The following is a 13,917-nucleotide window of genomic DNA, read 5'->3' as shown; positions in this document are numbered from 1 at the left end:
CTATGTGCTGTCATTGAAATATGTAAACCAACTGCGGCCATTTGATGAATCGTTAAACGAAGAAATTATTCTAAGTGCTCTGGTAGTTTTTAACACGATTTTTAATGTTTCTGCCACTTCTTCATCACAGTCATATCACACTTCTAACAATATTTAACCCTCAAATAGCCAAACTGACACTGGTTGGAGATTTTGAGCTGTATTTCCCTAAGCCCACTGGCTGCAATGTCAACACCATGAGATGCCATGAGACCTACATTCTGAACATCATGGCATGGGGTGCATCCCAGTTTTCCATGTCTGGCATATAACCATTCATTTTAGCTTTTAAACTGGTTATATTGATCCTGTGTCCACATAGAGGGATAATTAGTAGGCCTAGCATCATGACCTGTTTGTTCTGAAGATCCTGCAGCTTCCACTTCGTCTTCCTGAGATGGCCTTAACCTCACTCTCATATTGATAGGAGCTCTGTTAAGTTAAAAGCGCATCTTCTGAAGTTGGGATACTTTTCCTCCAACAGGTTCCAGAGGAATCACCTCAAACCAGGACTGGATTTTATTTCAATGTTATTTGTGAATGTTAGAGCCTCATTTTCAACAGTGAAGTGTTGAAAATGTTAAAGGTTGAAAAAGGTTATTATTTTGGAGAAAGTCTCATCAACATCAATATTTTCACTAAATAAGAAGCAAAAATATTTTGATAGAGGAAAATTGTCTCAGACTCTGAGCTCAAATCAAAGCGAGATGCCAGAGAGCAATAAAACTATTATTTTTAAATTAGACTAGCGGTTCTCAACGTGGGCGGTACCGCCCCCAAGGGGGCGTTCAGAGGACGGCAGGGGGCGCTGGCGGACATTTTTACAAAAGGGGGGCGCTGGGATGCCTTTGGGGGGCGTTTGGTCGAAGGTAAACTTTACACCTTAAATGCACAACAATACCAGTTTAGACTTTGAGCAACTTGGCAAGCTCTTCTATTCAGTATTTGTTAGCTTTTGTTAGCTTCTTGGCGCAGCTCCGCTCTCCTGCTACTGGTAACTAAAATTACGATACCCTCACTGTGTATCCCTCTGAAAAATGAACCCATTTAAATAAAGAAATCCCTCCATGGTGATACCACGATAGAGACCGTTCATTGCGCAAAACTCTGAAACAGGAGAAGCGGGACATAAAACGGAGTGACGAACTAGATGTGAATTATGGCATAAAAACAGAGAATCCGACGCTGAACAGTGAAAAAAATCAACACATGATGTGAAACACATGACGATTAGGCAGAGCAGCAGGTGATGAGATTACTGATGATGACCGTCAATAAACGATAAAATAAATCTAGCAACAGGAAAAAAAACTAAAGTGAACATAGCAATAAACCAAGAGAGGATAAAACTAGTCAAATAAAACTAAATGGAAATTAATGAAGAACAAAATTCAAGAATAAGCTAAGAAACTAAAGTAAATGCAGAGGAATAAACTGGTATGGCAAGACCTTTAGAGCAATAATTAATATAGAGGGCTATATGGCAAGAATAAACAGACACTATTTCCAGATAAAAGGTAAAATAATATTGTTGAAGTGCCGTGGGTTTGTTGAGAGCATATCTAGTACTGAGAATAAATATATATATCTTGGACCATAACAGTAAAGAACTGATCACTTATTTATGTTTTTAATTAGATTTGATATTTTTATTTCTTCAATATTGTTTTTCATGTCGGTGTTAATGTCATGAGACTGATGACTCCATGACACTTTCAATTTGACTCATTAGGATTTGATTAAGAACCAGATTTGTTCTTTGTAATTTCTGTCCAGTAAAACTATCTATAAATCAATAGACAGGTCTATATAAAGATATAATCCATGTTTCTGTCTCATATTTGTATGGCATTAAAAGGACCTTGAACTTTTGTTTTTCCACTGAAAGCTCTGGTTTGGACAATAAATGCCATGTGGGTAAAGTTTTATGGATGATACTCTGATGTCCCATTCTCCTAAAGGCAGCACAGAGCTGCTCCACCAGAAACCCACAGAAACACTGAAGAGAAGAAGAGCTAGTTGCAGTTCTATCCATGTTTTAATGTTGCAGAGCTCAGACGTTTTGCAAATAGTTCAAAGTTTAAACTGGGATGTTGTACATCTTTTATCTGCTCATTTTGTGGAATATTTAACAACTAGAAAATGGCACAAAATAGGAATTTTTTATCCACTCTGATTGGCTGCTGTTAGGCCTACCAATTTTAACTTGAATGTTCATTGCATTTTTCGTAGACACCTGTGAAAATAATTTCTATTCCCATTACTTTTTTGTTCTCTGGGAAATAATTGTTGATGATAAATACAGAAACAAGTATAAAAATCAAAACATCTACAATAGTGATAGTAATATTAATGATAAAATAATGGTCAGTGCAAAGTAGCCTGCAAATTCTTTGGTGGGGGGCGGTGAGGGACCTGGATAAGGACTAGGGGGGCGCTGGGCCAAAAAAGGTTGAGAAACACTGGTCTAAAACCACTGCGCATGTCTCAGAGCGCCGCGTGCGAGTGAAAGGTGGGGAGGGGGAAGGGGAGTAACAGAAACACGTAATTGCTTGGTTTTTAATTGGTGCTTTTCTCATCCACTGAAAACAAAGATGTTAACAAATAAACTGGATAGTATGCTGTACGTTTAGTGATATTTTTACAGTTGTGGTCTCGACTGGTCATGAAATAAAATGCCAAGTCCTCAGCGCCCGAGACCGAGACCAAATGCGGTCGAGTCCGAGACCATCAAAAAATATTATTATATTATATATAATAATATAAGACCAACCTCGAGTACTACAACACTGCCAGAGAATCGTAAAATTTGCCCAGAAGACCATCGGCAGCTCTCTGCATTCTCTTGAAAATCTCCACAGTTTCCACTGCCTCAGGAAAGCCAAGAACATTTTAAGACTCCTCACACCCCGGTTACAATTTGCATTAAAGAAAGAACAAACAGATTATACCTGGTAGCCATAAGGGCATTAATACCCTAGTACTATATTGCATGGTTTGTATAATGACAATAAAGATTATATGATTATGTTTGTACTATAAAGTACCTATTTTTTACTTAGCTTAACCAATTCTGATTATTTTTTTCTTCAAAATCGCTGGATTTTTGCATTTTCCCATTCAAATGCTCAGAAGCGCAGCCGGTGAGGCAGCAGCGAGCTGAGCCTCACCTGGGATTGCGCAACCTCTCGCTAACTGCACTGGCTGCCGTTCTATGGGAGCATGTTTATCCTGTCTGTACGCCGGCAATAAAATGGCTAAAAAACATTTAATATATGGACTGATTTTCCATAATCTAGCTTATGTCTATAATGTACAGTGTTTTTTTCGTCTCCAACTGTGTGTGTATCGTGTTTTGTGTGCGGAGGAGCGATAAGAAACGGCAGAGAACAGACTCGAGGTGAGGCAGGCAGGTCTCTTGCCTCATGGCAGGGAGCGTTCATGTTCCCAGATATTGTGACTCCACAACTGCAGAGTAAAACACAGTGACCTAGTCATGGAGCTAGCCATAGAGTAAATAAGTAAAGTACAGCGATATATTTGTTCTCTCCTCTCAATCTGACATCATCATGAAAGACTACATTTCTAAACTTAAACAGTTTTCTAAAGTGGATTTTCAATTGAAGCAGGAACTAAAGGAAGACCATCACCAGAGCTGAAAGTTTTGCTTCGAGACAGTTTGACGATATTTAAACAGAGTAGAAAAGACATGCCGAGGATAGACTTGGCTTTGGATGAACCGATATTTTTGTGCAGAATTAGCGGTGCATGGATTTCATTGATAAGTAAAGGTAAGACAGCAATAAGATATTTTTGTTTAGTTTTTTAATGAAATGTGCGTTTTGTGGGCTACAGTTTGTATGTCTAAGTAATTCAGTAAAGTAGAAGCGGTAGCTAATCTAGTTTTTTTGGTGTTAATCCTAAAACATCAAGTGGCATTGTCGTCAGTTGCTATGTCAACGAGTCTGCTTGTAGCTTGGCGGATACAGAGCGAGAAAGTGCTTTCTCGCTCCCTTTGCTGTGGATCATATCACGAAATTAATACCTACATTTCTATGTTTCACTGAGTTAACGCAGCTATGGATGACATGTAAAAGATTAGTCTTTTTGCCCCCCAGCGTTGTATGCCTGCGCAAAATTTCTGTACGTCCAATAACATGCATGGTGTCTATAATCGTAAGTCAGTGCCTCACCAGCAATGAACCTCACCGCACGTCACTGATATATATATACATATATATATATATATATATATGATATATGTATATATATATATCAGCACGTCACTGATATATGGCTGCCGTTCTTATAGAACGGCAGCCAGTGCAGTTAGCAAGAGGTTGCGCAATCCCAGGTGAGGCTCAGTTTGCTGCTGCCTCACCGGCTTCGCTTCTGAGCATTTGAATGAGAAAATGCGAAATTTCAGCGATTTTTAAGAAAAAAACCAATCAGCATTGGTTACGCCAAGTAAAAAATAGATACTTTATAGTATAAACCACAGGGTAAAACTAGCAATATAAATTATTTTATTATTCTATAGTATTTTTCCATGATGACAGGTGAGGCTCTGCCTCACCTGCCTCCCCTGACCGCACGTCACTGATATACATATGTATATGCATTCCTTTCGTGAAAAGATGAAAGCTTCATGCTGCTCCTGCTTCACTCCGGATGCATGGATCTTACATGCTTAAATGTTTGAAATGCTGTACGGCATTAGTATTGTAATGCAGTTTGCTGTTTCAAACAGAACTCAAGAACTCACCACCTCCAGCTCCATGTTGTAGTGGCCGGCATATATAGCCACGCTTGGTGCAGTTGGAAAGACTCCGTAGACAAAAGCAAAATTGGATAAACTGGTGTGGTTCGGACTTGTGCTGTTCACCCCGACATCCAGGATGTCCACCATGTCTTTGCAGACCAACGGCATCACCAGGCTGGACCGAACAAACACCACATAGTTATAGAAACACTAAACACTTCCAGATGTTGCACTTTGCAGCTTGGTTTAAGATCTCCACACTTTTCAGCTTATGTATACTTTACCCTGTAAAGATGACAGAGCCCAGAAGGGGGCAGCGTCGAGCATTTTCCAGGTCAAAAATGCCATTTTATAGGACAACCAAATAACTGCGTTAACTTATAAAATGCTGTATATATCAAATATGATTTAAAAGAAATTTCCCTTTGTAATTCAATGCCTTGAAATTGGGTCTCTGTCTCTTTAAGAAGCTTCAGCTCTTTCTGAATCTCCGCCTTCAGGAAGTCATCCCAGCATGGCTCCTTGATTAACCCATTATTAACCCTGTTACCGACTCTTTACAAGCCCGTCACTTAATCACACGACCAGGGGCGCTGCCAGGAATCCTGGGCCTCATGACAAAAAATTTTATTGCCCCACCCCCGCACAACTACTGTTACAGTTTCTTGAGTCTATCTCCATATTTGTTAAAGTTGTCACAATGTTGTGACTATGAGACAGATAATCTGAAAAAAATAAATCTCTTTCACCTCCTCCCTGAACCACTATTGCTAGCTAAAGTAATGCAACATACTGACCAAAAACAACCAATCAGAACCAGGAGGAGGGTCTTACTGTTGTTAGTCAACCTCATTAACTCATTTCTAAATGTGCTAATGGCAGACAAACAACTTATTGTTACAGGAAAACTGTTTATCTGCCTTCATTGGTAGTTATGCGAACTAGACTTTCACAGTTTGAATCTCCATAGCTCTGTGCTATGCTAGTTGCAGCATAGCACAGAGCAAGGGGGAGGGAGGATGAGCAGCCAAATGACATTGTGATTGACAGAGCTAAAACTCACCTCCTGCCTCTGATTGGTTGTTTCTAGATAGCACTCGGAGAAAGGAGAGGAAATAATTTTTTCACAAATTATCTCTCATGCTACACTGTCACAACACAATGACAGTTAAATATGTAACAAAAATATTTTTTTATAAAAGTTACATTTAATTTCAGTGCGTTATAGTTCCACATCGCTTAGGATTTGTTGCTGCGCGTTTGCGCAGTGTGAAGGAAAGAGGAGACCAGCTGCACAGGCAGGCTGCGAAATGAGATGCAGGTGATCGGTATCGGCAACAAGAGCCAATGATCGCCGATCACCGATTATGCACTTTTTCCCGAAAATCGGCCCGATTATGATCGGTGACCGATCGATCGGCACACCTCTACTTGTTACCCATAGAAGCAATTCAATTAAGTTGGTTCAACTTTTTCTTTTTAGAGTGCACGAACGTCCCGATTCCAGAGGATAATTCAGTAAAACCCCCAACAAAGCGGGAATTTAGAATAACCAAACACGGATGACAATGTGGAAGCAATAGTGATAGTTTGTGGACTCGTTTTAAGAGATAGAAGACGTAACAAAAAGAAAAGGCGGTGGATAAAAGACGACGGGAGCAGCTGCTCTATTTGCTGCACTATGATTTGGAGGTGAATATGTTTTTTCATAGTTGACATTTTTAACTGAATGAACATAATAATGACCTTCAGATTTAATAATAAACATTTCCACATATCATCTCCGATATCTACCGGACTCTCAGTTGCACGATATGTCAGCTGTTTGGGATTCCTCTCTGTTCTTACGTCACCGTGCTTTATGATTGGCTACATTCAACAGGTCGTATTCTCATTACAAGTCAGGGAATCGCTACATGCTTGTTGTAACAGATTATGCAACAAAATACCCTGAAGTGTTCCCTTCAGGCCAGACCCACTACATCTTGCCTGGTGCAGTTATTTGCAAGGGTTGGGTTTCCTCGAGAAATATTAACAGATCAAGGAACAAATTTTATGTCTACTCTATTGAAACAAGTATATCAGCTGTTGGGCATCCGGAGTCTGAGGACTTCCCCATACCACCCTCAAACTGATGGGCTAACGGAACGTTTTAACCAGACCCTGAAGCAAATGCTCAGAAAGTTTGTCAATGACCGGGGTACAGATTGGGATCAGTAGCTGCCGTATCTTTTTGCCTACAGGGAAGTACTCCAGGCCTCCACTGGTTTCTCTCCCTTTGAGTTATTGTATGGCTATGATGTTCGTGGCCCTCTCTCTCTGCTAAGAGAGATCTGGGAGGGGGAGAAGACTGTGGCAGGACCCAATAACATTTTGTCTTATGTTATTCAGATGAGAGAGCAGTTGGAGAAAATGAGCGAGCTGGCCCAATCACACGTCGAAAGCGCAGCAGAAGACATGGTATGATAAAGTTGCTCGACACCGCTCATTTGATCCAGGACAGAAAGTACTGGTGCTCCTTCCCAGTGATAGCAGCTAAGTGGCAGGGGCCATATGAAGTTATGAGGAATTTCGGGACAACCACATATGAAGTATCCACCCCAGGACAGTTGCGGCCCAGCAGGGTTTTGCATATAAATCTGCTAAAAGAGTGGGTGCAGCGGGTTGAACACAAGGCAGATGCACTGCTCATATGGAGGGGGGCTGAAGAAGATGAAGTGGATGAGCAATATTTACCACCTTCTGCCTCTCTAGATTAGATTTGGATCTTGGCCATCTACCCAGGGACAAGCAGCAACAGGTGAGAGAACTATGTAACTCTGAAGTGTTTCAACAGAATCCAGAAAGAACAAGTGTGGTGGAACATGACATTGTAGTACGACAAGGTGCTACTGCAAGGCAATTAAGCTATAGAATCCCAGAATGCCTGTTGTCTTCATTAAAGACTGAAGTTGACATGATGCTGCGCTTAAAGATCATTGAAACCTCTAAAAGTGAGTGGTGTAATCCGGTGGTGCTGGTGCCTAAGAAGCATCAGGTTCTGCATTGATTTCAGATACCTAAACTCTATATCTTTGTTTGACTCCTATCCGACACCCAGAATTGATGACTTGCTCGAACGTCTGGGAAAAGCAAGCTACTTGACTACAGTGGATCTGTGTAAGAGCTACTGGCAGGTTCCCCTCACTAAACGTTCCAGAGAGTTCACTGCCTTCAGGATTCCAGGGGGCCTGTTCCATTTTACAGTCTTACCATTTGGGTTACATGGAGCTCCAGCCCCTTTCCAACGGCTAATGGATCAGGTGTTGCATAACTGCTCTGATTTTGCTGCTTACTTGGATGATATTGTCATTCACAGTACCACCTGGGAGGAACATCTGGAACATCTGCGCCTTGTCCTGGGTTCTCTTCAATCAGCGGGGTTGACTGTGAACTAACTATGCATCTTTGCTGTTGCTGAGACAGAATACCTTGGGCATGTCATCGGCAAAGGGGTCATCAGGCCACAAATTAATAAAGTGAAGGCGCTGGAATCATACCCACTGCCCCAAACAAGGAAGCAACTAAGATCTTTTTTGGGCATGGCTGGGTTTTACCATAGTTTTATTCCCCAGTTCTCCAGCAGGGCAGCTCTGCTCACAGATATGACGGGAACCCGCTCTACCAATCATATGCAGTGGACCAAGGAGGCAGTGGCGGCATTTTATGACATCCAGCAGTCGCTAAGTAAGCAACCCGTATTGTACAGTCCTAACTTTGAAGAAGAGTTTATATTACAGACTGATGCTTCAGATAACAGTCTGGGAGCTGTTCTCCTTCAGGGAACAACGGGAGGCAGTCGTCCAGTGGCATACATCAGCCAGAAGTTGTTTCCACGGGAGGTTCGCTATTCCACGGTGGAAAAGGAGATGTTGGCAATCAAGTGGGCTCTGGACTCCTTCCGTTACTACCTGTTGGGAAGAGACTTCACATTGACGGATGTTCCATAGACGGATCAGAAAGCGCTACAGTGGCTTAAAAAGATGAAGGACACAAATGGGCGAATTACCCGTTGGTACATGGCCCTACAACCATTCCAGTTCACTGTGCGCCACATACCAGGAAAAGAGATCACTGCTGACTATCTCTCTCGCTTAGAGAGTCCTGAAGAGGGGGGGTGTGTGATGGCAAGTCACACAGGGTAAGAACCACACCTCATCATAAGTTGGCTTTCACTTTAGTTTGTTTTATAGTTTAAATATTCTTTATATTTTCTTCCACCTTACAATGTTTATATGGAGTACACACATATTAACAATGCAAGATTGAAATTCAATTATGTTGTATTAATATTGTTTCCTTTGTTTGAGTTACCTGGCGGACAAAAGGCGTGGCAAAGGGCTGAGGTTCCTGAAGTACTGCTAATGGCCTCATTGGACTGAACCACCTGTGTCATACTGGGGGGGTGTTTTTTGGGGTTTATTTGGGCGTTGTCAGGTGGCAGCCATTTTGTTTTCCCCTATTGTGTCCACATGGTTTAGCTAAACCAGTATTTAAATCCCCTTAAGTCTCATTTCAGTTAGCTCAGTTTGTTGTCATGTTAGTTATGACTTGTGTCTAGTAATTTGTGTTGACCTCTTTTATTGGCATGCCTGTTTAATTGTTATGTTAACCTTTGTTCATACTTTTGGGTAAATAAAAACCCACTTTTTTTTAATTAAACACTTGTGTTCTGCACTTTGTACTGTCTGGTCCTGACAGTCAGTATTTGATTTTACAAAAAATAAAACTGACTAGAAAAGAACACCCCTGACATCCTCCTCCGTCTTACTTACAGTTTGGCTGTTATGAGGAGAATCAGGGTAACTCCAGTGTCTCTGGTTAGTTTTCTTAGCTGGCCGACCTGCCTCATAAGTACAGAGATAACATCTCGGTAAACCTTTTAGGCTTGTGACCAAAAAAAAAAAAAGATTCAATCTCCAACAGCTCACCATAGTGAGGCCAAGGTAAAACAACGCTGCTCCTCCAAAGGAGTTGGCCAGGCCGTCAATGAACTCAGAAAGAACGGATGGAATCTGTTCTCCCAGGGCAAAATGAGAGATGATTCCCACTATCACCATGAACACTATTGGATTCTTCAACACCTTAAGAGGCAAAGAGACAAATTTAGAAGAATGAACCAAACGTTAATACTTCGGAATTGATATTACCTGTAAAACTACAATTCCCAGAATGCCAAGACTATTGTGTTGCAGATGGCTCTCCTGCCTCCACCTTTGCACTTCACAGAGAGCAAAGCCGATGGGGTTGAGGAGCATGAGGGAAACCGGGGCGACTAGGTAGATGTACTGCAGGTATTCTGGGTACGTGCTTCGATACAAAGCGTCGACTGGAAGAGAAGACACAGCCAGACCTGAGAAATTATCTCAGATCAAATGTCCATGCTGGGTGATTCTTACCAATTGGGTATCCCAAGGCAAAGTCATTACTCTGGGTAGCAAAGATGGCGTAGAGACCAGCCTTGCTGTATCTATTGTCTGGACTGGCCACCATTAGTGTCAGCACACACACCAGTACAAACACCGTAACCTGCCAGCAAGACAAGGTTATTAATTTTCTTCCAATATAGCAATAATAATATAATAAAAATATATAGACACATTGCATGTTACGCACGCGCACAACGCTGGAGGGCAAAAAGGCAATTCTTTTACATGTCATCCACAGAGCTACTGTAGTAGAACCATTCTGTTAACTAAATGAAACCTGAAGATGTTGGTGTTATTTAGTGCAGAGCGCCTCAGCTAAGGGAAAAATAACACAGAAAAACCATTGGGGAATTATTCAAAACCACTGTCATTCTTTGTTTTTCCTCGCTCTGTCAGCTATGTTACACACAGACTTATTGCCATAGTAACTGATTGACTACAGCTCCACGAGTGTATCATAATTCAGCACAAAAAAACACGCAAAAATCTTCCACAAAAGCAACAAAACATTCAGTCCGTCACAGTTTTATGTTTTAAGCTTGATGTTTATTTTGTAGTTGATCATGTTCAGATGATCAACTACAATTAAACTGTTACTGTGCTCACACAGTAACAGTTGATTAGTTAATTTAATCACCTGCTCTATTGATGATCTGTCAGAGTTGGTATGTAGGTCGTCTTTTTTTTTTACTGAAGGAAACACACCAAATTCTGCAGCACATCTACATGTCAAGGTTGTCAAAGTCAAGCTAGCATGATTGACTGGCCTCCCTCTCCTAGTTTTTGTTACCTAGTTGTCGTAGTGTTGACAGTAAGTAGCAAAGCGCTGCATCCCTTTATCTTTTATGTCACGTATACATTTAAGATTTAGCATGTTATGTTGACAACTTGAAACTAAAACCAATGGTAGTCATCATCGGCAGTCATCCGTGCGTGACGTCACTTTGCAGTGTGTCTATAATAATAACAAATAAACCTTTGCAACCAAGACACTCCAAAGAAAAGCCCAAATGACGTCCCCAAAGTCCAACACGACCATGTTTTTAAAGAGCAAAGCAGGAAGAGCAAATTTAGAGACAAAGTTCCCCAAACCCTTTGCCTGGCTCTCCGTGATCATATCAGCCCTGTGGGAAGAAAAAGGTTTAAATATTCCAAGTTCAAATTCTTTGACAAGTCACACACATGTGTCTCTGTTTCCATACACCTACCGTCCAGCTATGTAACCACACAGAATGATTCCAAAGCACTCAAGGAGAGCCGGAAACAGCTTGTCAATGGACATGTGGGGTCCCACAGGGGAGCCAGCCAATGTGTTGTGGGAGATGTTTTTCCCGTGGATGAACACATAGTTGTTTGGAGTCTCCATGGCAACACTGGGTTGAGAATTGGAGGGTTTCTGGTGACGGCTCCAGAATCTGGTATAGACTGCTACAAATCAGAAGATGCTTAGAAGAAGTTGACATCTGAGGTTTATTGTTATTTAAAAAATAACAGGTAAAACAATTTTAACATCCTGTATTTATGGAGTTAAATTTGTTTCACAATTATTCAATAAAAACATCACGTCAAAAAAAATAAATAAATTTGTGATCAAAACTTTTGGATTTGCAAAAAATGTTTTGTTTTGAACAAAAAACTTAATCTCAATCAAAAAAATGTAACAAATGAAACCTTTTGAATTGCAATAATTTTTTATTGTTAAAAAAGCTTTTATTATTAAAATCACTCATTTTGCTTAATAAAGAGAAAAAGTTATTTGCAGAACATAAACTTTAATTTGAACATGTCAGAATTTTTTGGTTGACAGCCTAAGTTTTTAGTTGAGATTCTCAAAGTTTTGTTTGATGATCCCTTTTTTTGGTTGAACTCAACGAGTTTTGCTTGCAATTCTCAAATGAGCATCCTGGGCAGGGCCTAAAGACGAACAATGTAAGACCTGTCCCTATTGGTTAGCGCTGACTAAAGTGGATTACTGACTCCCTGCTATCTCAGAACTCTCCTGAACTGCAAGGCTTTCTGTTTCGCTTCGGTGACAGGACACAGAATGTGAATGGTAAGTAATCTTCACAAAATTACACTGTTTAACAGCTACTAAAATGCCCACCTTTTTTTTCAAAGAAGAAATCTTACACAACTTATGACGGCAGTCACATATCTTGTCTGCCACTGTCCCAGTAATCATATCGTGCTACCTAATGTCAGCACTAGGTAAAGTGTATAAAGAAGGCTTAAAATGAGTGATTTTACTAAAAAAAAAAAAGAGAAAAGTTTAAAAAAAAATTTTTTTTTTAAATATTACAATACAAAAAGTTTTGACCAGTTTCATTTTTTTTATTCAGACTATTTTTGTTGTTTGACACTTTTTTTTTGCAAACCCAAAAGTTTTGATCACACTTTTATTTATTTATTTATTTTTGTTTGTTTGACATGGTTTTATTTTTGATTGAATAATTGTGAAACAAATTTAACTGCGCAATTATTTGTACTGCAAAGTTGAAACTTATGGGTTCAAAGTCTGAAAACACGACACAACACTCCTATCAATTCTCCCATTTTGGCTAGGAAACTACCGTATTTTACCTGTTTCTTGCCATGCTCCCATATTACTATTTTTCCGTAAATTTCCCGTTATAGTTATTACATCGTGAAACAGATCTAGCGTTATGTGTCAACCCTAAACCACCTAATTACAACATCCTAATTTATCCTACATGCATGATATTGGTATCATTTCAAAGGTATTCTAATATTTTTTTTAATGAATGGAATGAGAACATCAGTTTTGAAAAGGTAATCTGTATTGGAAAGGGGTGTGTGGAGGACTGGGGGAAGATGGACAGCAACGGCTGGCGAACCTTGCCCACAGATTTTCTAGTTACGCCTCTGTATTGTCTCCTAACAGGGGGTTGAGTCAGTCTCTCCTATCAATACCAGATCATTTGAAGCGAAATACGACGGTGCAAAACCCAAAGCCGTGGTTGTATAAAATGAAAAGGCGGACAAAGCGACCTGGTATCCTGGATTCCCTCATCGTCATTGCCAGCTGACCGTTAGCGTTATCATACCTGCATGTTAAAAACACATCATGGGGCGCGGTAAGCCGTGCCTTTCTAACCGTCTATGCTGTTTGAAATAATTTATTGGGCGAATATACTTCTTACCTCTGTCCTAGAAGCACGGCACTACACAGACGACCGACATTCCTCTGTCTTTTTTATTCTCTAAGCTCTTGTGTTTGCTGTTTGGGTTGAAGGCGGCTGGTTGACAGCTGCAGCAAGAGACACGCCCCCACAAATGACTGACAGACGTTTCAGCCAATCATCGTAAAGAATGATTTCCACTGGCCTCTGTGATTGGTTCACTTAAGAGGACCGTTCTTCAGAGAGAAATCTACAGAAACAAGAATCTTGAGTTTACAACACAACTACCAGATACTCCGTTTAATCAAATTGCTAGTATAAATTCAACAATGTACACTCTTCTTTTGTAAAAACAGGCTTTCGTAAACATTATCAGCTGTTAATTTAATGACAGATATAATCAGCAGAGCAGATGTTGAACCTATGTGGGGAAGCCCACTCAGATACAATCTCTCCCACACTGTGGAAGCTCGTTTCCGCCACTCTGGTAAATAAATAAATAATCTCA

General features: G+C 40.4%; 1 protein-coding gene across 9 annotated transcripts in view; it reads right to left on the bottom strand.

Annotated features, from left to right (window-relative positions):
• gpr155b (G protein-coupled receptor 155b) overlaps positions 1 to 13,575 on the bottom strand; it is a 33,086-nt gene extending 19,511 nt beyond the window's left edge. For 3 of the 9 annotated variants that reach the window (XR_014091323.1, XM_081616713.1, XM_081616717.1), the window contains exons 1-9: positions 13,431 to 13,575; positions 13,279 to 13,334; positions 11,478 to 11,697; positions 11,246 to 11,393; positions 10,240 to 10,369; positions 9,991 to 10,169; positions 9,772 to 9,924; positions 9,616 to 9,683; positions 4,805 to 4,976 (exon numbers count right to left, since the gene is read on the bottom strand). Coding sequence is in view for 8 of the 9 variants with exons in the window: in XM_081616713.1 (XP_081472839.1) it covers positions 4,805 to 4,976; positions 9,616 to 9,683; positions 9,772 to 9,924; positions 9,991 to 10,169; positions 10,240 to 10,369; positions 11,246 to 11,393; positions 11,478 to 11,697; positions 13,279 to 13,306 (1,098 nt within the window). In the remaining variant the exon portion in view is untranslated. The other 6 variants (XM_081616714.1, XM_008429114.3, XM_081616715.1 and 3 more) reach the window with 6 other exon arrangements.
• Positions 13,576 to 13,917: the final 342 nt, after the last annotated feature.

This window comes from Poecilia reticulata, chromosome 15 (assembly GCF_904066995.2).
Source record: "Poecilia reticulata chromosome 15, P_reticulata-male-v2, whole genome shotgun sequence".
In the NCBI taxonomy this organism is placed as follows: Eukaryota; Metazoa; Chordata; class Actinopteri; order Cyprinodontiformes; family Poeciliidae; genus Poecilia; species Poecilia reticulata.
Note: the sequence above shows the minus strand (reverse complement) of the source record. Positions and strands in the feature narration are given on the sequence as shown.